The 22,276-nt window shown below is 38.3% G+C and overlaps 3 protein-coding genes across 3 annotated transcripts; 1 reads left to right on the top strand and 2 right to left on the bottom strand.

Annotated features, from left to right (window-relative positions):
- The first annotated feature begins 1,929 nt into the window (after positions 1 to 1,929).
- On the top strand, positions 1,930 to 2,916 carry OR2D2 (olfactory receptor family 2 subfamily D member 2). Its single transcript, XM_068987990.1, has one exon. It carries the CDS (start codon positions 1,930 to 1,932, stop codon positions 2,914 to 2,916), a length of 987 nt encoding a protein of 328 aa, XP_068844091.1.
- Positions 2,917 to 4,243: 1,327 nt separating this feature from the next.
- Positions 4,244 to 5,191, bottom strand: OR10A4 (olfactory receptor family 10 subfamily A member 4). Its single transcript, XM_068988915.1, has one exon. The coding sequence runs from the start codon at positions 5,189 to 5,191 to the stop codon at positions 4,244 to 4,246; it is 948 nt and encodes a 315-aa protein (XP_068845016.1).
- A 12,356-nt stretch (positions 5,192 to 17,547) lies between these two features.
- On the bottom strand, positions 17,548 to 18,510 carry LOC138092861 (olfactory receptor 10A5). The gene has a single exon (XM_068988917.1). The coding sequence runs from the start codon at positions 18,499 to 18,501 to the stop codon at positions 17,548 to 17,550; it is 954 nt and encodes a 317-aa protein (XP_068845018.1). The 5' UTR covers positions 18,502 to 18,510.
- Between the last annotated feature and the right edge of the window lie 3,766 nt (positions 18,511 to 22,276).

The raw sequence follows: 22,276 nt of genomic DNA on the forward strand, positions 1-22,276 counted from the left end.
CTAATGCTCAGAAATCAGGTAATTGAATATTGCAAGAGTGTTGAATGCTCAAGGAAAACAACGCTATCTCTACGTAGCTGGCTTATCTGTTAATAGAGAGACTATGCTGAGCAAAAACCAATGAGGTTTAAAAATGCAGTGTGTCCTGGGAATGTGGCAGGAAAAATAGCTAGAAAAGTGACTTGGGATTGGATAAGGAAGCCACAAATGACCATCAAGCAGAGATGAGATTGTTCTTATTAATGTTTATTTGTTTGCTTATTATTTCAATGTTGAATTGAAATCTTTTATCATATTGACCCATCTAGAACCATCCAGAAACCTAAGACTCCATTATCTGATAACATAGAATGTAATTATGACTTTTTGAGAAAACTCCTGGGATTCCTTTAGCCCACAACTTCCTAACTTGAAATTCTTCAATTCCATGAGGGTTCTTCAATCTCCTTTGTTTTTACTTTACTGAAATTTCTTTCTTGTTTGGATGTAGCAGTATCCATGACTTTATCACCAACAGAAATTAGAAGTATTTTAAAATAATACTGCAGTTGTTGAAGTTACCCTCAAAATCTTATTTAGGCTCATCATTTTGAAACTAAGCTGATTATTAGATCTGCCTAAGTTTTAATGTGTTAAAGAGCCACACGTATTATTATATCACATAGTTTTTTTCCCCAAAACTGTTGTGGTAACTGTTTCCTTGGTAATCTTATGCATTCTATTTGATGTATGTATTTTTAAATTTATTTTTAATGTGAAATCTTAAAAAAAAATACTTTGAATCACCTTTACCAAACACATAAAGGACTGATAGCCCAAAACTTGCATAGGGTTCTAAACTTTAGTCTTAAGTAAATTTCTTTCCTTTCTTTTTTGCAACAGCTCCAGAAAAAATTTTATTATTGTTCCCACATTATTGCAAGTCTCTCTAGGCTTTCTAAACAACTCGACTAAAAACTATGTGGTCAAATTATTTTTATTTACTTCATGGAATATAATTTATTGAATCAAGTTCTACGCTATGTCTTTTAAAGAACTCAAAAATGAAAAAGACATAGACACAGTTATCAAAGGAGTTTTTAGTCTCTGAGAAGAGTAGACAGATAATGCAAGACAGATGATAAGGCAATAACAAGCGAGAGATGTTGTGCTGGAAGTGGTGGATTAGTGCGGTTTAGTCTGAAACAAACCAGACAGGGTGCCGGCTTAAAATGGAAATTATGTTATAATGGTGTTTTGGAAGTTCACTAATGGCTAAGATTTATATTCAGGAGCTCCAGTTGAAGTGGGGGACAGGACATTCAGAAAGATTATAGCACACCATAGAGAGTTATCCCTTGGTTTCCTAGCTCTTTCAAAATAGATTATTTTGTCCAAGAAAAAAACATCAATTCTACAAGGTGCTTTGGTTCTTTTTCTTATACCTTGGTGAGTGACTGTTTTGTTTTGTTTTGTTTTTCAGGGAAGAAACAATAGGAAGATTTGTATGTTTGAGAGACTAAAAAAAAATATCTATACCATCATGAGATGGGGGAGGTGTCACGAGAGCAAAATAAGACTCAAATGTTTTTGCTGATAATAAAGAGAAATTAAATTTCATGACTTTACAAGTGAATTCAATCTATTGTTTTTATCGTTAGAAGTATGCTGTTCAGATAGAGAAGGATGAAGATGATTCTTTTGATCTACCATATGCTTGTCAGATGACAGTAGAAATGAATGTACCATCTTATGAAGTATTAAGTTTTGCAACATTGAAAAAATTCCAAAAAAGCAGTATAGTCATTTTCTAACAGCCTAATAAAGGGGATTCTTAAAATGGTTGGTATGATTGGGGGCAATTTCTAAGCCTTCCAGTTCTGAATTGTATAATCTTATAGGCTATATCCAACTATATATACTGTATAGTGACTTCACACTGATAAAACTATGAGACAGATAAATCAGACGCAGGTGACAGAATTCTTCCTTCTGGGACTCTCTGATGACCAACACACCCAACAGCTGCTTTTCACCTTATTCCTGGGTGTCTATCTGGTCACTGTGCTTGGAAATCTGCTTCTCATGTTCCTTATTCAGGTTGACTCTCAGCTTCACACACCCATGTATTTTTTTCTCTGCAATTTATCTCTGGCTGACCTCTGTTTCTCTACCAACATTGTTCCTCAAGCCCTAGTCCACCTGCTATCCAGACAGAAAGTGATTTCATTCACACGTTGTGCAGCTCAGCTTCTACTCTTCCTCATTTTTGGGTGTACACAATGTGCCCTTTTGGCGGTGATGTCCTATGATCGATATGTGGCTGTCTGCAACCCTCTGCATTACCCTAGCACCATGACTTGGAGGGTGAGCATCCAGCTGGCTGTAGGATCATGGACCAGTGGCATTCTGGTGTCTGTGGTGGATACCACCTTCACACTAAGGCTGCCCTACCAAGGCAGCAATAATATTGCTCATTTCTTTTGTGAAGCCCCTGCAATGTTGATCTTGGCATCCACAGACACCTACACTTCAGAGATGGCCATTTTCCTCATGGGGGTTGTGATTCTCCTCATACCGGTTTCTCTAATCCTGGCGTGTTATGGCCGCATCATAGTGACTGTGGTCAGGATGAGGTCAGCTGAGGGCAAGCTCAAGGCATTCTCAACCTGTGGCTCCCATCTTGTGGTGGTCATCCTTTTTTATGGGTCAGCAATTGTCACCTACATGACACCAAAGTCTTACAAAGAACAGGAAAAGCTGGTATCTGTGTTCTATGCAATGGTGACTCCCATGCTTAATCCGCTCATCTACAGCCTGAGGAACAAGGATGTGAAGGGGGCTCTGAGGAAAGTAACCACAAAGAATTTCCCATGCAGGTTTGGAGTTTTCCAGACACCGAGAACCTCCTGGTTGTCTACTTCTAAGACTGGCTGAGTAGGTGCCTCTGCAAGACTGGAATATGGTAACTTTCATCCTTGGTACTCATGTGTGGACCCATGTTCCATCCTTTATCCAGCACTCCCTTTGTAGAAGAAGAAGGACAATAATTCATGGAGTATTAGAAAGGATGCTCTGCTTCCTTCTGGTCAGTCTTTTAAAAAAATCACCTGAGAAACACTCCCATTTTATATCAATAAATATATCAATGAATTATCAATAAATTCTTATGAATACTTTACACAAAGCTACGGTGCCCATGTCCCAAGTCTGCTCTTTGCCAAGAGTCTAGAACTGAACTATGTTCACTGACAAAGTCTTAAAGGGGCAGCAAAATTTGTTGAGGGATATGCAAGCTTAAGAAGGACAGTTGATTCCATCCAATCATAATAACATTACTCCCCCAAAAATCTAGAAACAAAAAATCTGGGTTATTCATAGTAGTTTCCCATAATCTGTCCACATCTACTTAACTTGGGATTTTTTTACACCCTTTCTGTCAAGCAACTCCCATATTCAAGGTGGATAGTTTGAGATTAAGGCAGTTTTCCATGTAGTGAATTAGTTTTCCCCATATGAGGCACAGACCAATTATGGTAGCAGAGGAAGTCCTCAAATCATACCCTTCTAAACATGGGTAATTTACAAGCAAATGGTGGATTTAAAGTATCATTTTATTTTCTCTCTTTCTCACTAGAATATAAATTCCATGAGGCAAGAAATTTGTCTTATTCACCCATGTGTCTTCAGGGTCTAAATAAGGTCTTACATATGCTGAATAAAAATTTGTTGACATTTTGAGTTCTTAAATTTTTGAAAGTTTGATTCTAAACCCAAAGATTTTGAAAAAAAAAGTGAGTGAAAGAATGAAGCAAACTACTATTTATTATCATAATTATCATTAATTTATCTTCTAAGCAGGAAGATCTTTGAAAGTTACTGGTGGAATTCTTGGATGTACAAAAGAAAATAAAGCAGAAAATTATAAAATGACATGAAGAAGTTCAAGAAAAGTTAAAGCAAATAAGAAATGACAAGAAGTAATGAAGTCGTCAACCACCAGACTGCGAATCTGTGTAAACCAATATAGCATCCTCAGAGACATCGGTACCCCAGTCCCAGAGAATTCTGGGCCTACTGAAGTTCTTTATTGCATTTATAACTCATGTTCTTTCATCCATTAATGGATCCCAATGGAAAGTCCAAAGTCCCAGTGTGTATACTGTGGCTCTTGGAAAGAACAGAGACCAAAGATGTATTTGAGGAATTTGCTTTTCTTTCCTTTGCCTATGTGTTCTACCCCCTCAGTTTCCATCTAAGTCAGTCATAGTTTCTGAAAGCCCAAGGTCCTGCGGATGGCCCGCCTTAGTGCAGCCTTTACTTCACTGTTCCTCAAGCTGTAGATGATGGGGTTCATCATGGGAGTCACCACCGTGTAGGAGAGCGACAGCAGCTTCTTGCTCTCAGGAGAGTTGCTGGACCGGGGTCGAAAGTATGTGAGGATGGCAGTGCTGTAGAAGAGGGAGACAACCAGAAGGTGGGAGGAGCAGGTGGAGAAGGCCTTGCGCTTCCCCTCGGCTGAGGGCATCCTGAAGATAGTGGAGAGGACGCGGACATAGGAGCCCAGGATCAGCAAGAAAGGGAAGAGGATGAACAGGACAGTAGCTGTTAGAGCTTCCAGTTCAAACAGAGAGGTGTCAGCACAGACCAGTGCGATGACAGGGGGGCTGTCACAGAAGAAGTGGTTCACCCTGTTGGGGCCACAAAAAGGGAAGCTGAAAATCCATGTGGTTTGCACAGTAGCCACTGGGAATCCTGAGAACCAGGAGGCAGCTGCCAGCTGGCCACAGGCCCTGCGACCCATCATGATTGGGTAGCGCAAAGGGTCACAGATGGCCACGTAGCGGTCATACGCCATGGTGGCCAGGAGGCAGCACTCAGCAGCTCCGAAGAAGAAGAAGAAGTACATCTGGGTAGCACAGCCAAGGAAGGAGATGGTTGTGTCCTGAATAATCAGGGTCCCCAGCATCTTGGGCACAATAACCAAGTTGAAACCTATCTCCAGGAAAGACAAGTTCCTGAGGAAGAAGTACATAGGACTTTGGAGGGCAGAGTCAGCTGTAGTAACCAGGATTATGAGGACATTTCCCATCAGGGTAACAAGGTAAATGGTCAAAAAAAGGAGAAACAACAGAGCTTGTAGCTGAGAGGACAGGGATGAGAAGCTCACAAGAACAAACTCCCTGACGACTGTCCCGTTTCCCCGCATCATTCCTCTGCTCAGGATTTTATTGGACATTCACACCCCAGGAAGGTGGCAGTCTCCATATGTTATTTAGACTTTGTTACACACTTAGAAAGGGAAATTCCCATGGCCTCATTCTTCATCCTCTTATTATTGTTGGAGCTCAAACAGCTATGCTTTCCAATGTTAAAAACAAGTCTGATTATGGGAGTCATTTGTTTTTTTGAAGAATGTAAACTTTTTTTTCAGACTGAACTGAGGCATACCATATATATCTATACATGTCCTAACTTTTCTTTACTCAGTAGAGGATGGTCCAAGACACAGCTTCATTTTTGTCCTTCTATTCTATCTCTCTTCAACAGTCAGTATTGCTAAATATGAAGCCAGGCCAACCATGGCTGAAGAGAAGGGTCTCAATGGCAGAAAGATGGTGAGGGTGTGTTTTCTGCAAAATGAAAGATGGAAGGAGAAAGTCAAGGAAAGTGAGTCAACTATTACCAATGATCCCTGAGGAGGAAACCTGAATGTGTCCCTGTTTGGAGCAGCTCATACTTGGGAAGAGTTCAGTATCCTGGAAGAATCATTCCTAAACTCAATCAGTTCTAAACTCAGACATTTCTAAACTCAGACAATTGTAGTTTAAACAAGAAGATGAATAATATAGGAACTGTGGCTTCTCTTGATCACAGGACTAAACCCCCTGCTTGTGGATATATGTGATCAGGCAAAGAGAACATAGACTCAAAATACTTTCAGACCATAGAGAGCAGACAGGTATGTTATGTATGAATGCTTTCATCAGCTTCTACTGGTTATCTTGGGTCTTGACTCTCAGGAAATATGAAGCAAATTTTACACATTAATAAAGACCAAATCAAACATGCAAGTGTGACTAATAATGTTAAATCCTGTGAAAAAGAATCAGAAGGTTTCACCATTGATCTACTTCTTATATAATATATTGCCCCCAAATCACTGTAGCCTTTTATTTTCAATCACTAAGAGAAAAAAATAATTTATTCAATAAATATTGATTATCTTTAGTGTGCCAGACACTGCTCTAGATATTGAAGATAATATACTAGTAAATAAAGCAAACAAAAATATAACTCACTTTTTAACAGGAAATGTGGGTTATATTAAGTTATATGAATAAAATGTTTATTATGTTAGATGATGAGAAGAATAAAGCAGTGGAGAAGACAGGATTTAGAGTGTGCGGTGTGTCACAGAAGGTCTCACTGAGAAGATGATTTTTGAGTAAAGTCCTGAGCAGATGCAAGACGAAGTCGAGGTGGTGAAAGAAGGAGGGAGGTAAAGAGCAAAATAGAAAGAGTCCTTTAATTTTCTTTCCTGATTCCTATTCATTTAAAAAATCTCAAGCTGGGCATCACTTACTTACTTTATAGAAACTTTTTTGAAATCTTATTTATTTTCATAGTAAAAATGAACATTTACTGAGCACCAAGTCAATACTGGACAGTACTCTGAGGGTTTTGCAAGTGTTATGGTTGTTTCACAACTACCAGAAGATGTAGGGACTATTACTAGTTTCACTTTACATCCAAGGAATATGAAGCCCAGAGAAGGGAGTAGTTTCCCTAAAGTTAGGCAGCCAGCAAGGGTTGGCATCTGACTGCAAACCATGGGTTTGCCTGTTAGGTGGAATTTTCACCCCCTCTCTGAGAACGGAAATGAATCTGAACTCACAGGTGAGACTAAGCTGGAGTGCTCAGCATAGGATGGTAGCAAAGGAGAAAAGAGGGAAGATTACGTCTAGAAGGGCAGAACATTTTAAGGTGTTAGCACCATTGGAGACCTGAAATACCACTTTCACAGTCCTTATCTTAGAATAATCATGAATATATGTCTCCATCTCATATTCTAGGGGGTATATTCCTTGAGAGCAGAAATTGTGCTATTCAACTTTTAAGGCACATGCCCAGTAATTTGTTATTAATTGAAGAATGAAGAAGATATGAAATAATTAGGGAAATACCTATATAGGCAGTGTGTAGGCACAGTGAGCCGCATTCATAAGGAATTTAGACACAAAAGACTGCATACATCATTGGTGAGTCACATTTTCCTCCTGCCCAACCTCCGCCACCCTCTCCTCCTCACTTTCATCTACCTCATTTCAGGAAATGATGCCACCTGGCTGTGTCCCCAGGAACTGGGTGAAAAATTCTTAATTCATCCCCAAACTCGATTATTTTTCTTCCTGAAGACTGATTCAACATCACCTTCTCCATCTCTATCACCATGGCTTTAGGTTTTGGCTCTTATTTCCTTTGGCCTAGAATCTGCTAGGAACCCGACTCTATCTCATTCTCTTCGATCCATTCTTGATTTGGATGTGATCTGACAGCGGCTCAAACAAGGTTATTTACCTGCTAACTGTCTTTCAGTCACTCCATACTGTTCTTGGAATAAGTAAAATTCTTAAAAGATCTTTTTCTCTGATTTCTGCTTATTTTTCCAGTTTGAAATCCCATACAGAGCTGATGTCACTGCAGATGGTGATTGCAGCCATGAAATTAAAAGACGCTTACTTCTTGGAAGAAAAGTTATGACCAACTTAGATAGTATATTCAAAAGCAGAGACATTACTTTGCCGACTAAGGTCTGTCTAGTCAAGGCTATGGTTTTTCCAGTGGTCATGTATGGATGTGAGAGTTGGACTGTGAAGAAGGCTGAGTGCCGAAGAATTGATGCTTTTAAACTGTGGTGTTGGAGAAGACTCTTGAGAGTCCCTTGGACTGCAAGGAGATCCAACCAGTCCATTCTGAAGGAGATCAAACATGGGATTTCTTTGGAAGGAATGATGCTAAAGCTGAAGCTCCAGTACTTTGGCCACCTCATGCGAAGAGTTGACTCATTGGAAATGACTGATGCTGGGAGGGATTAGGGGCAAGAGGAGAAGGGGACAACCGAGGGTGAGATGGCTGGATGGCATCACGGACTCGATGGACGTGAGTCTGAGTGAACTCCGGGAGATGGTGATGAACAGGGAGGCCTGGCGTGCTGCGATTCATGGGATCGCAAAGAGTCGGACACGACAGCGACTGAACTGAACTGAACTGAACAGAGCTGATGCTCTAATCACACCAAAATACTTTCTTTTCTTTGCACACCTGGTGTCCTCTCACCCCTCCTTGCCTTTGTGCCTGTGGCACTCTACTCTGGGAACCTCTTCCAGCAATTATGCATAACTTTCTGCTAATTTTGCAAGTCTCAGTGGAAACATCATTTTCTTTGTGAAGTTTCCCTGTCCTCCCTCGGCCAGATCAAGGGATTATTCTTTTACTCTTTCAACACTTGATGTAAACTGCTATTAGAGCATCTTTATAATTGTGTATGTGTGCATCTATTTATGTTATATAATTATTAACATCATGAGGACAAATGTATTCATTCATCATTGTATCTTTTGCAGCTAGCAGAATGCTTAATTCTAAGTGCTTAATAATTAATGTAGCCTAAGTTTTAACTATTATCAAAGCAGTTTGATGATACTATTGGATCTCTAGTTGAACCAATAATCATATAAGGCCTGTGTGTGTGTGTGTGTGTTTCCTAACTGATACATTAGATTTTATCTTCCAAGTTATATTTGTTTTGTTTATTTTTATTTTTGCTGTGTACTGAGCAGACATTTTTAAAGCTTTACTCCATTATAACAACATTGCATTACTCAGTGTGCCGTAAAAGTCTTGTTCCCTCACATATTTAATCAAAATATTTCTTAGGACAGAGCCAAGACTCTAGGACACATAACTCAAGGCTTATTTCTAAATGGTTTGAAATTAATTTTTATTCTCTACTCTTTAGACAAATAGCAAAGCTGCCTTATATTTTTACCAGCGACCTTAAATCATTTTGGACATGGTTGGGTATAAATAAACACAGTTATATGTACTCTCATCTGGAATGCATCTCTTTAAAATAGTAACAAAAGTCTCATAAAAAGTTCATCAAATGCCTTAGGTGAAACACATGTAAACCATATAAATACTTATTTTTCAACCCAAAGTCTAATGTCAAGTTCTTAATAAAATCTTTTCTGATCATTCCCAACTCCTGGATATAACTAATTACTCTTTTCCTGTGTTCCTCCAGGATTTTAAAATACTCTTATTATAATAATGGTTTTGTGTCACAATTATCTTTATATGTGTCCTTGCCTGCAAACTGTGCACTTCTTTAAGCTACAAACCAAAGCATATCCATCACTATCTTCACATTACAGTATCTAGTACCCACAAAATAACAGTAAATGTTTATTGAATGAGTAGTTAGCATTTATCTTAATGTCATCTGTTACCTGGCTTAACATCTTGGGGTCACCTGGTGGCTAAGATGGAAAATAATCTGCCTGCAATGGGGAGACCCAGGTTTAATCCCTGGGTTGGGAAGATCCCCTGGAGAAGGGAATGGCAACCCACTCCAGTGTTCTTTCCTGGAGAATCCCATGGACAGAGGAGCCTGGCGGACTACAGTCCATAAGTTTGCAAAGAGTCCGAAAACTGAGCAACTGAACATGTCCATGTGCACTAATATCTTAAAAAGTTAATGGAGCTCTTTGTCATGAAATTCTTAGGGATTCCATGATGGATTAAACTCATCACTATCTTTTTTGTTATTTGTAAAAATCCTTTTAACAGTGTTTTAAATTATTAGCTGGTAAGAGATATGGTGTGGTGGTGTGATCACTCACCTAGAGCCAGACATTCTGGAATGTGAAGTCAAATAGACCTTAGGAAGCATCACTACAAACAAAGCTAGTGGAGGTGATGGAATTTGAGTTGAGCTATTTCAAATCTTAAAAGATGATGCTATTAAAGTGCTGCATTCAATATGCCAGCAAATTTGGAAAACTCAGCAGTGGCCATAGGACTGGAAAAGGTCACTTATCATTCCAATCCCAAAGAAAGGCAATGCCAAAGAATGTTCAAACCACTGAACAATTGCACTCATCTCACACACTAGTAAAGTAATGCTCAAAATTCTCCAAGCCAGGCTTCAACAGTACGTGAACCAAGAACTTCCAGGTGTTCAAGCTGGGTTTAGAAAAGGCAGAGGAACCAGAGATCAAAATTCCAACATCCATTGGATAGAAAAAGCAAGAGAGTTCCAGAGAAACATCTGCTTCTGCTATATTGACTATGCCAAAGTGTTTGACTGTGTGGATCACAGCAAACTGTGGAAAATTCTTAAAGAGATGGGAATACCAGGCCACCTTACCTGCCTCCTGAGAAGTGTATATTCAGGTCAAGAAGCAACCGTTAGAACCAGGCATGGAACAATGGACTGGTTCCAAATTGGGAGAGGAGTACGTCAAGGCTGTATATTGTCACTCTGCTTATTTAACTTACATGCAGAGTACATCATGCGAAATGCCAGGCTGGTTGAAGCATAAGCTGGAATCAACACTGCCAGGAGAAATATCAATAACCTCAGATATATGGATGGCACCACCCTTATGACAGAAAGCAAAGAGAAACTAAAGAGCCTCTTGATGAAAATGAAAGAAGAGAGTGAAAAAACTGGCTGAACACTCAACATTCAAAAAATGAAGATCATAGCATCCAGCCCCATCACTTCCTGGCAAATAGATGGGAAAACAATGGAAACAATGACAGACTTTATTTTCTTGGACTCCAAAATCACTGCAGATGGTGACTGCAGCCATGAAATGAAAAGACACTTGCTCCTTGGAAGAAAAGCTATGACCAACATAGTCAGCATATTAAAAAAGCAGAGACATTACTTTGACAACAAAGGTCTATCTAGTTAAAGCTATGGTTTTTCCAGTAGTCATGTAAGGATGTGAGAGTTGGACCATAAAGAAAGCTGAGCGCCGAGGAATTGATGCTTTTGAACTGAGGTGTTGGAGAAGACTATTGAGAGTACCTTGGACTTCAAGGAGATCAAGCTGGTCAATTGTAAAGGAAATCAGTCCTGAATATTCATTGGAAGGACTGATGCTGAAGCTGAAACTCTATACTTTAGCCACCCGATGAGAAGAACTGACTCATTGGAAAAGACCCTAATGCTGGGAAGGATTGAAGGCAGGAAGAGAAAGGGACGACAGTGGATGAGATGGTTGGATGGCATCACCGACTCAATGGACATGAGTTTGAGCAAGCTCTGGGAGTTGGTGATGGACAAGGAAACTTGACGTGCTGCAGTCCATAGGGTCGCAAAGAGTCTGACACAACTGAGCAACTGAACGGAACTGAGCTGAAGAGATACGGAAATAAATGTAAAATTATAAAACATTTGAATTATTAGTCATTAATATTATTGATATTATAAATCGTATGTGTGTTAGTCATGTCTGACTCTTTGTAACTCCATGGACTGTGGTCCTCCAAGCTTCTCTCTCCATGGAATTCTCCAGGCAAGAATACTGGGCTGGGTAACCATTCCCTTCTCCCGGGGATCTTCTCAACCCAGGAATTGAACCAGGGTCTCCTGCATTGCAGGTGGATTCTTTACCAGCTGAGCTACCAGAGAAGCCCATTATATAATTTATATATACATGTATAAAAATATATATAATTTATATACATAATATAAAAATATATACTACAGTTTCTATAGTTACAAGAAGCCTCTAAATCCAACCTTTTGGTAAAGCAGTGTTAGGCAGATAGAAAGCAATCCAATGAGGTGTGGCCAAGTCGTATGACAGTTGAAACTAGAGGAATACTGCAGCAAACATACTTTGAGAATTTCCTGATGATACTACTTAGACACTAGATAGTATGTGACAAGAGTCCAGAAAAGAAAAGGTTCTCGGGCTCCAAATTCAGAAGTTATCAAAAAGAATTTCTGAACTCTTAGTTAAGGAAGCTGAGGGAATTTACGTATGCATAACAGTAGTTTTTCTGACTTTTAAAGCAGAGGATCTCCTTCCCTTTACTTTCAAACCAAGTCTTTGGGGAAATCTCAAGACTTGAAGTCGAATGAGGATGAACTAGGGCAGGGACCGGGGCTAAGAGACCCATTTGCTTGGCTTTCACTTTTCTCCTGGCCCCTGAAAAGGCCCCCTCATGCGTCTCCTTAGGACCCTGGGGCTGCACGAAGCGCAATGTGAGAGCAGGACTCTTGGCTTTGTGTCTGCCTCCTTCCCACACTTTTCATGCCATGTTGTCCTTCATTTGCCTTCATCTTCCTCTATATTCCTTTCTTTCGACCTAGACTTCCTTCTCTTTCTCTTCCATGTCTTTCACCGTTCTCTTCTGTTTGTAATTGTTTTCTCCCAGTAAGTAAGGAAGGGGTGATAGAGGGGAAGAGAGTTCCTTTCCTAGGGGAAGGGGACATCATGGGGAAACTCGAAATCCTGCTCCTCTCAGTTGAAGTTGTGTGACCAGCTATGTCTCTATCCAGGTTGTCTCCTTTCAGGGATGACATCTGGGAGATTCTGTTTTGTTTCAACAAGGAAGAACTAGTTAACACACCCAAGAGAACTTTGTGAAACTACCACATAAATGATACTTTGAGACCACATAGTTATCATGGCAAGGGTCTGGGGGGAGCTAAAGCTCTGGTTATTATGTGTTTTAGATGTGAGACATAGAGCTACCAACATGACATTTTTTGAGTTATGTTTCTTTCCAACTATAAAATGACAGTTATTATAAATGCCCTACCCACCTGACAAGGTGGTTGTGGATATGAGATGAGAGAATTCATGTGCAAATACTTTCAACAGTCTCAAGCACAATACACATTTTATCACTGTTTTCTATTCTTTAGCAGATTTCTTTTGTCATACTTCTTTTGTCAAATTCTATAAAACCCCATGTGTTTTACTTGAGACTTCTGATCACCTTTCTTATCTCTCAGAAATGTGTCAAAGAGGACACCTTTGTTGGTGGTGAGCCACAGATTTCAAGTTTGAGCCCGGCCTTCTCATCCTTCACTTACCTCCTGTGAGTGAGGTTTTTCTGTTTCAAATTGAAGAGAAGCCCTGGTTTGTATCAGTCGCTCTAGAACAGCTTTGGATTGTGTCTGAATGGGTGACTCCAGGGGAGTTTTAAATTGTGGTGATGTCTGTTCAAGCTACCCCAGAAAAGTCCTGTACTGCGTCTGTAGCCATCATTCCAAAGACACTCTGGCTTGTGCTTGTCCTGGTCCACATTGCTGGTGAACTCAGGTTTGCCTTGTCACATTCTCAAAGAAGCTTTGTCCCAGTGTCCCAGACACTGCGGTAGCTACGAGGGGCCAGCAGCTGTAAAGCAGTCTGAGCTGTGCAGCGTTAGTCACTCCAGAGAAGCTCTGGGCTGGGCCTGCGCCATTCACTCTAGAGGATTCCAGGCTGGGTCTCAGGACTCCCTGGTGCCTGCTGTTTACTCTAAGGAAGTGACTTCCTCCAATACTTCCTCTTCTTCAGGAGAGGTCATAGGTTCACTTTCTGACAGGTATGAGTTTTGAGGGGTTCCCAAGAGTACAAAATCTCATGAAGATTCTGCATGAAACCTTCCTTGGAGAAAGGTTTAATTGCAGCTTCAACTTCTCCTGCACTTGTGAGGCTACAAGAGAAAAGGAACAAAACCCAGTGGTCTGTCTCTTCTCCAAGGTTTTCACCAGAGAGAGATTAGAGGAGCATATCAGTATTCTTTATTTTTTTTTCCAGATTCATTGAGATATAATTAACATAGAACATTGTGTAAGTTTAAGGCGTATAGTGTGATGATTTGATACATGGGTATATTGTGACAAGAGTTCAATAGAGTTAGTTAACAGGCCCGTTACTTCACATAATTAGCTGTATGTTTATGTGTGTATGGTGAAAACATTAAGATACACTCTCTTAGCAACTTTCAAGTATATAACACAGTATTGTTAACTAGAGTAACTATGCAGTACGTTTGCTCCCCGGAACTTTATTTAAAACTCAGTTTGTGCCATTTGACCAACCTCAACATACTCAGGTCCTGGCAACCATCATTCTAATCTCTGTTTCTTTGAGTTTGGTATTTTCAGATTTCACATATGATGATTTCACATATAAGTGAAATCATACAATATTTGTCTTTCTCAGCCTGAATTATCTCACTTAGCATAATGCTGTCAAGTTCCATTCATGATGTCACAAGTAGCAAGATTTCCTTTTTTTTTTTTACAGCTGATTAATATTGCATTGCGTATATGTATACATATGCCAATTTTCTTTATCCATTCATGTGTTGATGGACACTTAGATTTCCATGTATTGGCTATTGTGAAAAGTGTTGCGATGAATATGGGAGTGCAGGTATCTTCAAGGTAGTGATTTAATACTTCCATACTAGTATTCTTTTACATCTCCTTCACTTTGATTCTTATTGGGCTTGTTTCATAGGACTGTTTCTGACCTGGACTCAGGAGAGGTCAGAAGAGGCATGAAGAGGATAATTCAATAATCATTGTCTAAGCAAACGGGAGAATATTAATGAAAACCATAAGCAGTTTGTTTAGGATGCTCTCAGTAGGGGAGGCTATCAACTACTGGTTAAGATGAAAAGGCTAACATTTCAAAATCTTTAACCCTTCTGGAATAGGAATTGAAATTGAAGGAGTAAGATGATGTCCATGTTTGAGATAAAAGTTCCTCCAACTGATTATGGCTTAACCCGAGCAGCCTAATGCATATCTAGACATTCCTTACAATGCTTCTGGAATAGACTTTTGACTTCATGTTTCTTACTGAAAGAGGTAGCCACATCTGACTTGTTTATTATTGTTTGCTTAGCATCTGGCACAATGCCTACACATACATGCTTGTCTTTTTCCACAAGGCATATTTAAAATACCAACCTTCTCCCTCATTTTCCACCTCTAGCTTCAAAGTAGCATATATTTTGAGAAGCCTCAGTTCAGTTCAGTTCAGTCGCTCAGTCATGTCTGACTCTTTGTGACACAATGGACTGTAGTATGCCAGGCTTCCCTGTCTGTCACCAGTTCCTGGAGCTTACTCAATCTCATGTCCATTAAGTTGAGAAGCCTGCCTTAACCCTATTTCTCAACGTGACTTTTGCAAAACAAAAAGTTTTCAGGAATGCCTATGTTATACTAAAACAGAAACACTCGTATAGAATTCATTTTCAAAGAGTTACAGGTACATTGGGGAAAGGCAAACATATAAAAATAATTATAGGATAGTATATACAGAAGTTAATTTGTCCATTGACAAACTTAAAATAGATGTAAGCACAAGCTGGAATCAATATTGCTGGGAGAAATATCAATAACCTCAGATATGTAGATGACACCACCCTGATGGCAGAAAGCAAACAGGAACTAAAAAGCCTCTTGATGAAAGTGAAAGAGGAGAGTGAAAAAGCTGGCTTAACACTCAACATTCAAAAAATGAAAATCATGTCACCTGGTCCCATCCCTTCATGGCAAATACGTGGGAAAACAGTGGAAACAGTGACAGACTTTATTTTCTTGGGCTCCAAAATCACTGCAGATGGTGACTGCAGCCATGAAATTATAAGATGCTTGCTTCTTGGAAGAAAAGTTATGACCAACCTAGACAGCATATTAAAAAGCAGACACAGTACTTTGTCAACAAAGGTCTATCTAGTCAAAGCTATGGTTTTTCCAATAGTCATGTAAGGCTGTGAGAGTTGGACCATAAAGAAAGCTGAACATTGAAGAATTTATGCTTTTGAACTGTGGTACTGGAGAAGACTCTTGAGAGTCCTTTGGACTGCAAGGAGATCAAGCCAGTCAATTGTAAAGGAAATCAGTCCTGAATATTCATTGGAAGGACTGATGCTGAAGCCGAAGCACCAATACTTTGGTCACCTAATGCAAATAACTGACTCATTGGAAAAGACCTTGATGATGGGAAAGATTGAAGGCAGGAGGGGAAAGGGATGACAGAGGATGAGAAGGTTGGATGGCATCACCAACTCGATGGGCATGAGTTTGAGCAACTCCAGGAGTTAGTCATGGACAGGGAGGACTGATGTGCTACAGTCCATGGGGTCGCAAGGAGTTAGACATGACTGAGCGACTGAACTGACTGAGCAAAGAGTAGTTTAGCTGCTTGGGGAGTTGTAGTAGACCTTGAAATATAAAATGGATTTGGTTAAAATGAAGGTCAAAAGAAGCTTTCAAGTGGAGAAAACAGAGTACCAAGACATCACCAATTGCAAATCATCTAAACCACGAAATCAGAAGTCTAAATGAAGTGCATCTTTCCTCTGACGTACTCACCTATTTCCTCTGTATTCTTCAAAATTTATTCACTTAATTTGAGTGATTTTTTTTCACCTATTATATTTTAAATGATTGATGACAAGTATTATTGTTGTGGCTCTGGGGAGAAAAGAACCTTCATAAATTTCTGTTGGGAGTATAAAATAGTACAATAAGTTTGGAAAGAAATTTGCCAAGATAGAAACACTATATACTTACACTTTGGCCAATAAACCCAACTTCCAGATTTCCACATGTCAGGTACACTGGCAAAAATATAAAAAGGTTTATGCATAAAACTATTCTTTGTAATTGTAGAAGACTCATCAAATAAACTATGACATATCTACAAAATAGAATACTATGAAGTTTTAAAAAGAATGAGGAATATTTTGTGTTACAGAAGAGCTATGCTGGAGTTAGCTGGGTCTGTTTTAACCTTTGATGAAACCAGCATCATGATTGAAATTTATGATATTACTTCAACAAGGTTAAGAACCTAAACAAAATTAATGATTAAAAATGACCTTTAAACAAATAACCACTGACACTCCAAATCTAGAGAGCCAATGGAAGCTCAGGTCATTCTTCCTAGGATAAATAGAATGAGGAATAAAGAGGTTGCTAGCATTATAAAGGTGTAGGTATGGGAATTATTGATCCACTTTCCAATATCCATACTACAACCAGTGAGCCTAAAAGAACTAACACTCCCTCAGGGACATGAAAACTAAAGAAAGGAGAGTTATGCACCGGAGGAGGACTAGTAGAGCTTCCTATCTGATGAGCGGAGTCAGATTTGCCCAAAGGAAGACAAACTGACATGGTGATTTTCCATGGGTTTTGCCCTTTTTTATTATGTGTGTTCCCATGCTAGGATTATAAGCAGTTTCATACTGTTAACAGTATGGAAAGAGGAATGTGAATATCTGGAATTATTTGGCCACATAAGTGTTAAATTGACAATAAGAAAATAATGTAGTTTATACTGGACAGGCAGAGGAATTTTCCAGGTGGTTTTGATAGGTCTAAACTACCTCTGTGATGTTTTCTCTTCACTGAGCTTTCCAATATTCATTTCAGCAGTGGGTTTCATCACAACAGAGATAGGCAGAAGGATTCTAAATATCAAACTGATTGTTCCTTATTTGATAAACTTTAGTATTATTTGTTAATGCTTATGGGATGCAGTTTCTAAGGCTTAGGGCCTTGTGGAAGGTCCGGCCAAGGGCATTCTTCACCTCGTTATTTCTCAGGCTGTAGATGATGGGGTTCAACATGGGAGTCACAACAGTGTAGGACAGTGATAGCACTTTTTTGCTCTCAGGAGAATTATTGGACTTAGGTCGGAAGTAGGTGAGGCTTAAAGATACATAGAAAAGGGAGACGACGAGCAGGTGAGAGGAGCATGTAGAGAAGGCTTTATGCTTCCCCTTAGCCGATGGAATCTTCAGGATGGCAGCAGCAATGCGGGTGTAGGAACATAGGATCAGCAAGCAGGGCATCATGACGAATAGAATGGTTCCAATGATGGCATAGATCTCAAACCGTGCTGTGTCTGCACAGACCAGCCTCAGCACAGGAGGGCTGTCACAGAAGAAGTGGTTCACCTTGTTGCTGCCACAGAATGGAAAGCTGAAGAGCCACGTGGTCTGCACAGTAGCTACAGGAATGCCTGGAAACCAGGAGACAGCTGCCAGTTTGGCACGTGTCCTTGGGTTCATAATGACTGGGTAGTGCAAGGGACTGCAGATGGCTACATAGCGGTCATAAGCCATGGTGGCCAGGAGGAAGCATTCAGAAACCCCAAAGAAGAAGAAGAAATACATCTGAGTGGCACAGCCAAGAAAGGAGATGGCTGTGTCCTGGGCAATCAGGGTCCCCAGCATCTTGGGCACGATGACTAGGTTGAAGCCAATCTCTAAGAAGGACAAGTTCCTGAGGAAGAAGTACATGGGGCTGTGCAGCACGGGGTCAGCCAAGGTCAGCAGAATGATGAGGCTGTTTCCCAGCAGAGTGACCAGGTAGATGAGTAGAAATGTCAGGAAGAGTAATGACTGTATTTCAGTAGGTAAGGAAGAGAAACTCATGAGGATAAACTCACCTACTCTTGTCCAGTTACCTTCAGCCATAAATATAGGAATGAACCCCCAGCTGTGGTCATAGAGATTCTTGATTGGAAGAGTCAGATTCTGGATTTGTTTTTCAGAATCCTTCTTAGGGTCAGGGAAAGAGGCAAGATCAGGATCTCAGTTGAAAGAGAAATTATCTTGTGTTATCTGAGAATAAAAGCACAAGGAAGAATGGCCACAGCATGAGCTCTGAAATGGCCCTAGGTCAGGTTTCAGAAGAGTTGATACGTTTCTATTTGTACGTTGACATATAGGGAAAGTTTATGCCTAATCAGAACCATGCATCCCTGAAGGAGCCACCAAAGGGTCTATTTTGGGAGGCAGTGATATTCCTAAAAACACATAGACTTTTGAGAAACAAGCACAATGTTCATGATTTCATTAAAAAACACATACATGTGAATTTATCATAACTTTAGAAATATCTTTATGATTATGATGCAGATCAATGCATCTAATTAATTTTCTCCTCTTCATAAATCTTTTTTTGCCTGTTTAGAATTTGGGAGGTGAATGAGGAGCTAGTATGTATTAACATATGTATGTGCTTTATCCTTATACATGTGCATTTTACAGATGAGGAAACGGACCCCAGAGAAGTTAATAAATAGCAATTAAAGTGGCAAATCTGGAGTCTAAACTACATCTGTTGGATTCTGAAGTACTCTGATTTCTATTAAACCATGCTTCATTGAACAGTTTTGACTTGATCTGGGGATTATGTCATTAATGGTTATGAGAATTACAATTGGAATTTTTGCCAAATCACATTGAAGATCCAGAGGACAATCAACACCACTAACATCAAGGTGTCCAAACTCAATTGGATCCTTATTTTACATTATTTGCTTCTAATGTGCAACTGGTTATCAAGAGGTTCTTCTTCTCTTGTCATCTTGGTCATCTAAAGTACTAAATTTTAATGGAGACATTATGAGATAAACTTGGAAAATGATGTTGGCCAAGAGACTAGCATAAATGAAAGGGAATTAGATGTGGATGGAGAACTATAGTAAGAACAATACACGTTTAGTAACAGAAATAAAACATTATTAGGAGCAGTAAAAACCAAAGTTGACACAAAGTAAAACAGAAACAAGGATACAGTTAGAAAAGACTACCTGGGGGAAAATCTTGATAATAAAATTGAAAGATTATAGAGTCCAGTGTTAGAAACTTAAGAAAACTGAATTAATGAATTAGAACACAAGAGAATTTATATCTAAATTATTGAGAAAAAATAATAGAGACAAAAATAATAAGAATAATAATGAAGTAAAATACAGCAAATAAAATCAATTTAATAGGCATTCCAGAATATGTAACAAAGGAGAAAAGAAAAAGAATATTCAAAGAAGTACCAGAGGAAAAATAAACATCTCTGAGCTAAAAGAAGACATGACTTTTTGAACTGAAAGAATCCCTAAATGCAAACAAATTTTAAAAGATTCACACAGACATATGTCTTTATATGAACTTTTTTAAGATTTTGAGGATGGGGAATAATTCTATTAACTAACCAACCTAACAAATGATTAAAACAAAACAACAAATTAAAACAAATTCTGTAAACTGCAACCAAACAAAAACTCTGGCCCAAATGCAAAGGAAAAAAATAAATCAGGAAGTTCTGTGTCTATAAAGGTGGAGTAGGCAGGCTTTTCCTTTTCCTTCGCACTAATTGTAACTAAAAACCCTAGATAGTACACATCAAAGAAACATAAAATTCTGAAAGGTGGGGATCATATACATCGGCAGGTATTTAAACATGTTATAATGTTACCATATAATATTATATTTCCTCATAGTATTACAATATTTTATTATGTTTATTTGTGCATGCTTTGAAGACTATCACTCTAGGCACATAACTGAAACAGAATGAATCCCTGGACCAATGCATATATAAACAGCTCTGGGGCAACTTGAGGGGAAAGTAAATGTTATATTCTTACATTAAATAGCACAATAAAATATACCCAACATAGAAAATGACTTACATGTAAATATGAAGCTTTAGCTGAACTGAAGAAAATATAGGTAGCTATTTAGCTTTCTGAAGTTCTTTCTCAGCATGTATTCTAAAGCAGAATCCAAAAAAGAAAATATTCATTGATTTTAACATATAAAAATCAAATAATTTTAAACACAAATAATTTAACATAGACATTAAAAGATAAATTTTAATGGAGACAATGCATATAAATGTCAACATATTGTTACAAATTACCAAAGGGAAAACTAGCTAAACCTATAATCATTCAGTTCACATCATCAGAAATCAAATGCCAGAAGAGAAAATCAGTTCAAAGTCAACAAAAATTAATTACAATTTTTTAAAGGCGATCATTTTTTCTTAAAAAATTTTAAACATGGTATTTATTTTGGGTAAATGTGAAATATAAACATTCAAACATTATAGGTCCAAACAATAAGTGGATTTTACACTATATATCAGAGATTCTTTGAACTGGCAATTTTATATCTACAATTTTAGATTATGATTATTTGCAAATTTTATATACCAGGATGCTCCTCTCACTATTTATTTATAATAGTGTAATTAAAACAAATAAATGATAAAGAACGATCTAACTATATAAAAATAGATTGTGAAATAAACTGTTACATCTACACATCTATATTATGAATACTATGAAGTAATTAAAATGTATGTTATAAGAATAACAAATGACATGAGAAAATATTCAATAAGTTTTTGCTAAGTTAATAAAGTGTGCTACAAGATAGTATATTTAATATTAAGCATTTATTTTAAATGCTTTATTTTATTAGAAAATTTATATATGTATTACATAATACATATAGAAAGCCTTCAGTTCTGTTTCTTCATTAACATCTTAGTGGTATAATTCCAAGAGTTTAAAATTTCTTCTTCACATTTTATATTTTTTACATTATCCACAGTGAAAATGTATTTTTTTAAATTTGAAGAACAAATACTTGAATATTATTAAGAACAAGACACTTATAACACAAAACAACCCATAAACAAAAGGGAAAACTTAATGACAAGCTAGGAAAATATTTGTAATAATGGAAACAAATAATAAAAATTGTTTGGCTACCTAATATATAATAAGCATAGAAATCCCTTTTAAAATGACACAAACTCCTCAAAAGAAATATACAAGACACAAAGATTTATTTCACCAAAAAGTTCCAATGGCCAGTAATCATATGAAAATTACTCTATTTTGCTAGTAATAAAGTTAAAGATTAAGATAGAAATTTAATTTCTTTTCAGTTTGAAATATTGAAAAGTATAATATTCAGTGCTAGTAAGGGTTGGTTAGAAAGGAATATCTTATTCTGTTTGAGGCTATGCGAATTAGCCTCAGTTTGTCACAAATTGTGTGAGGATCCTATAATGTTCATACATTTTGATTCAAGAACTCCTCTGGTAGAAGAATAGGAGGCAATGATTTTACGTGTCTGTTCAATGCTGACCATTATAGTGATAGTTTGAAAATGATCATTAATAGATAGGTGAATGAAAGATTCACTTATAAAGCATGAATTTAAGGAAAATCAGGCAACCATTTAAATAATTGCTCAGACAGTAAAGCATCTGCCTGCAATGCGGGAGACCTGGGTTTGATCCCTGGGTTGGGTAGATCTCCTGGAGAAGGAAATGGCAACCTACTCCAGTACTCTTGCCTGGAAAATTCCATGGATGGAGGAGCCTGGTAGGCTACAGTCCATGGGATCGCAGAGTCGGACACGACTGAGCAACTTCACAACTTCACTTAAT

Source organism: Capricornis sumatraensis, chromosome 16 (assembly GCF_032405125.1).
Source record: "Capricornis sumatraensis isolate serow.1 chromosome 16, serow.2, whole genome shotgun sequence".
Taxonomy (NCBI): domain Eukaryota; kingdom Metazoa; phylum Chordata; class Mammalia; order Artiodactyla; family Bovidae; genus Capricornis; species Capricornis sumatraensis.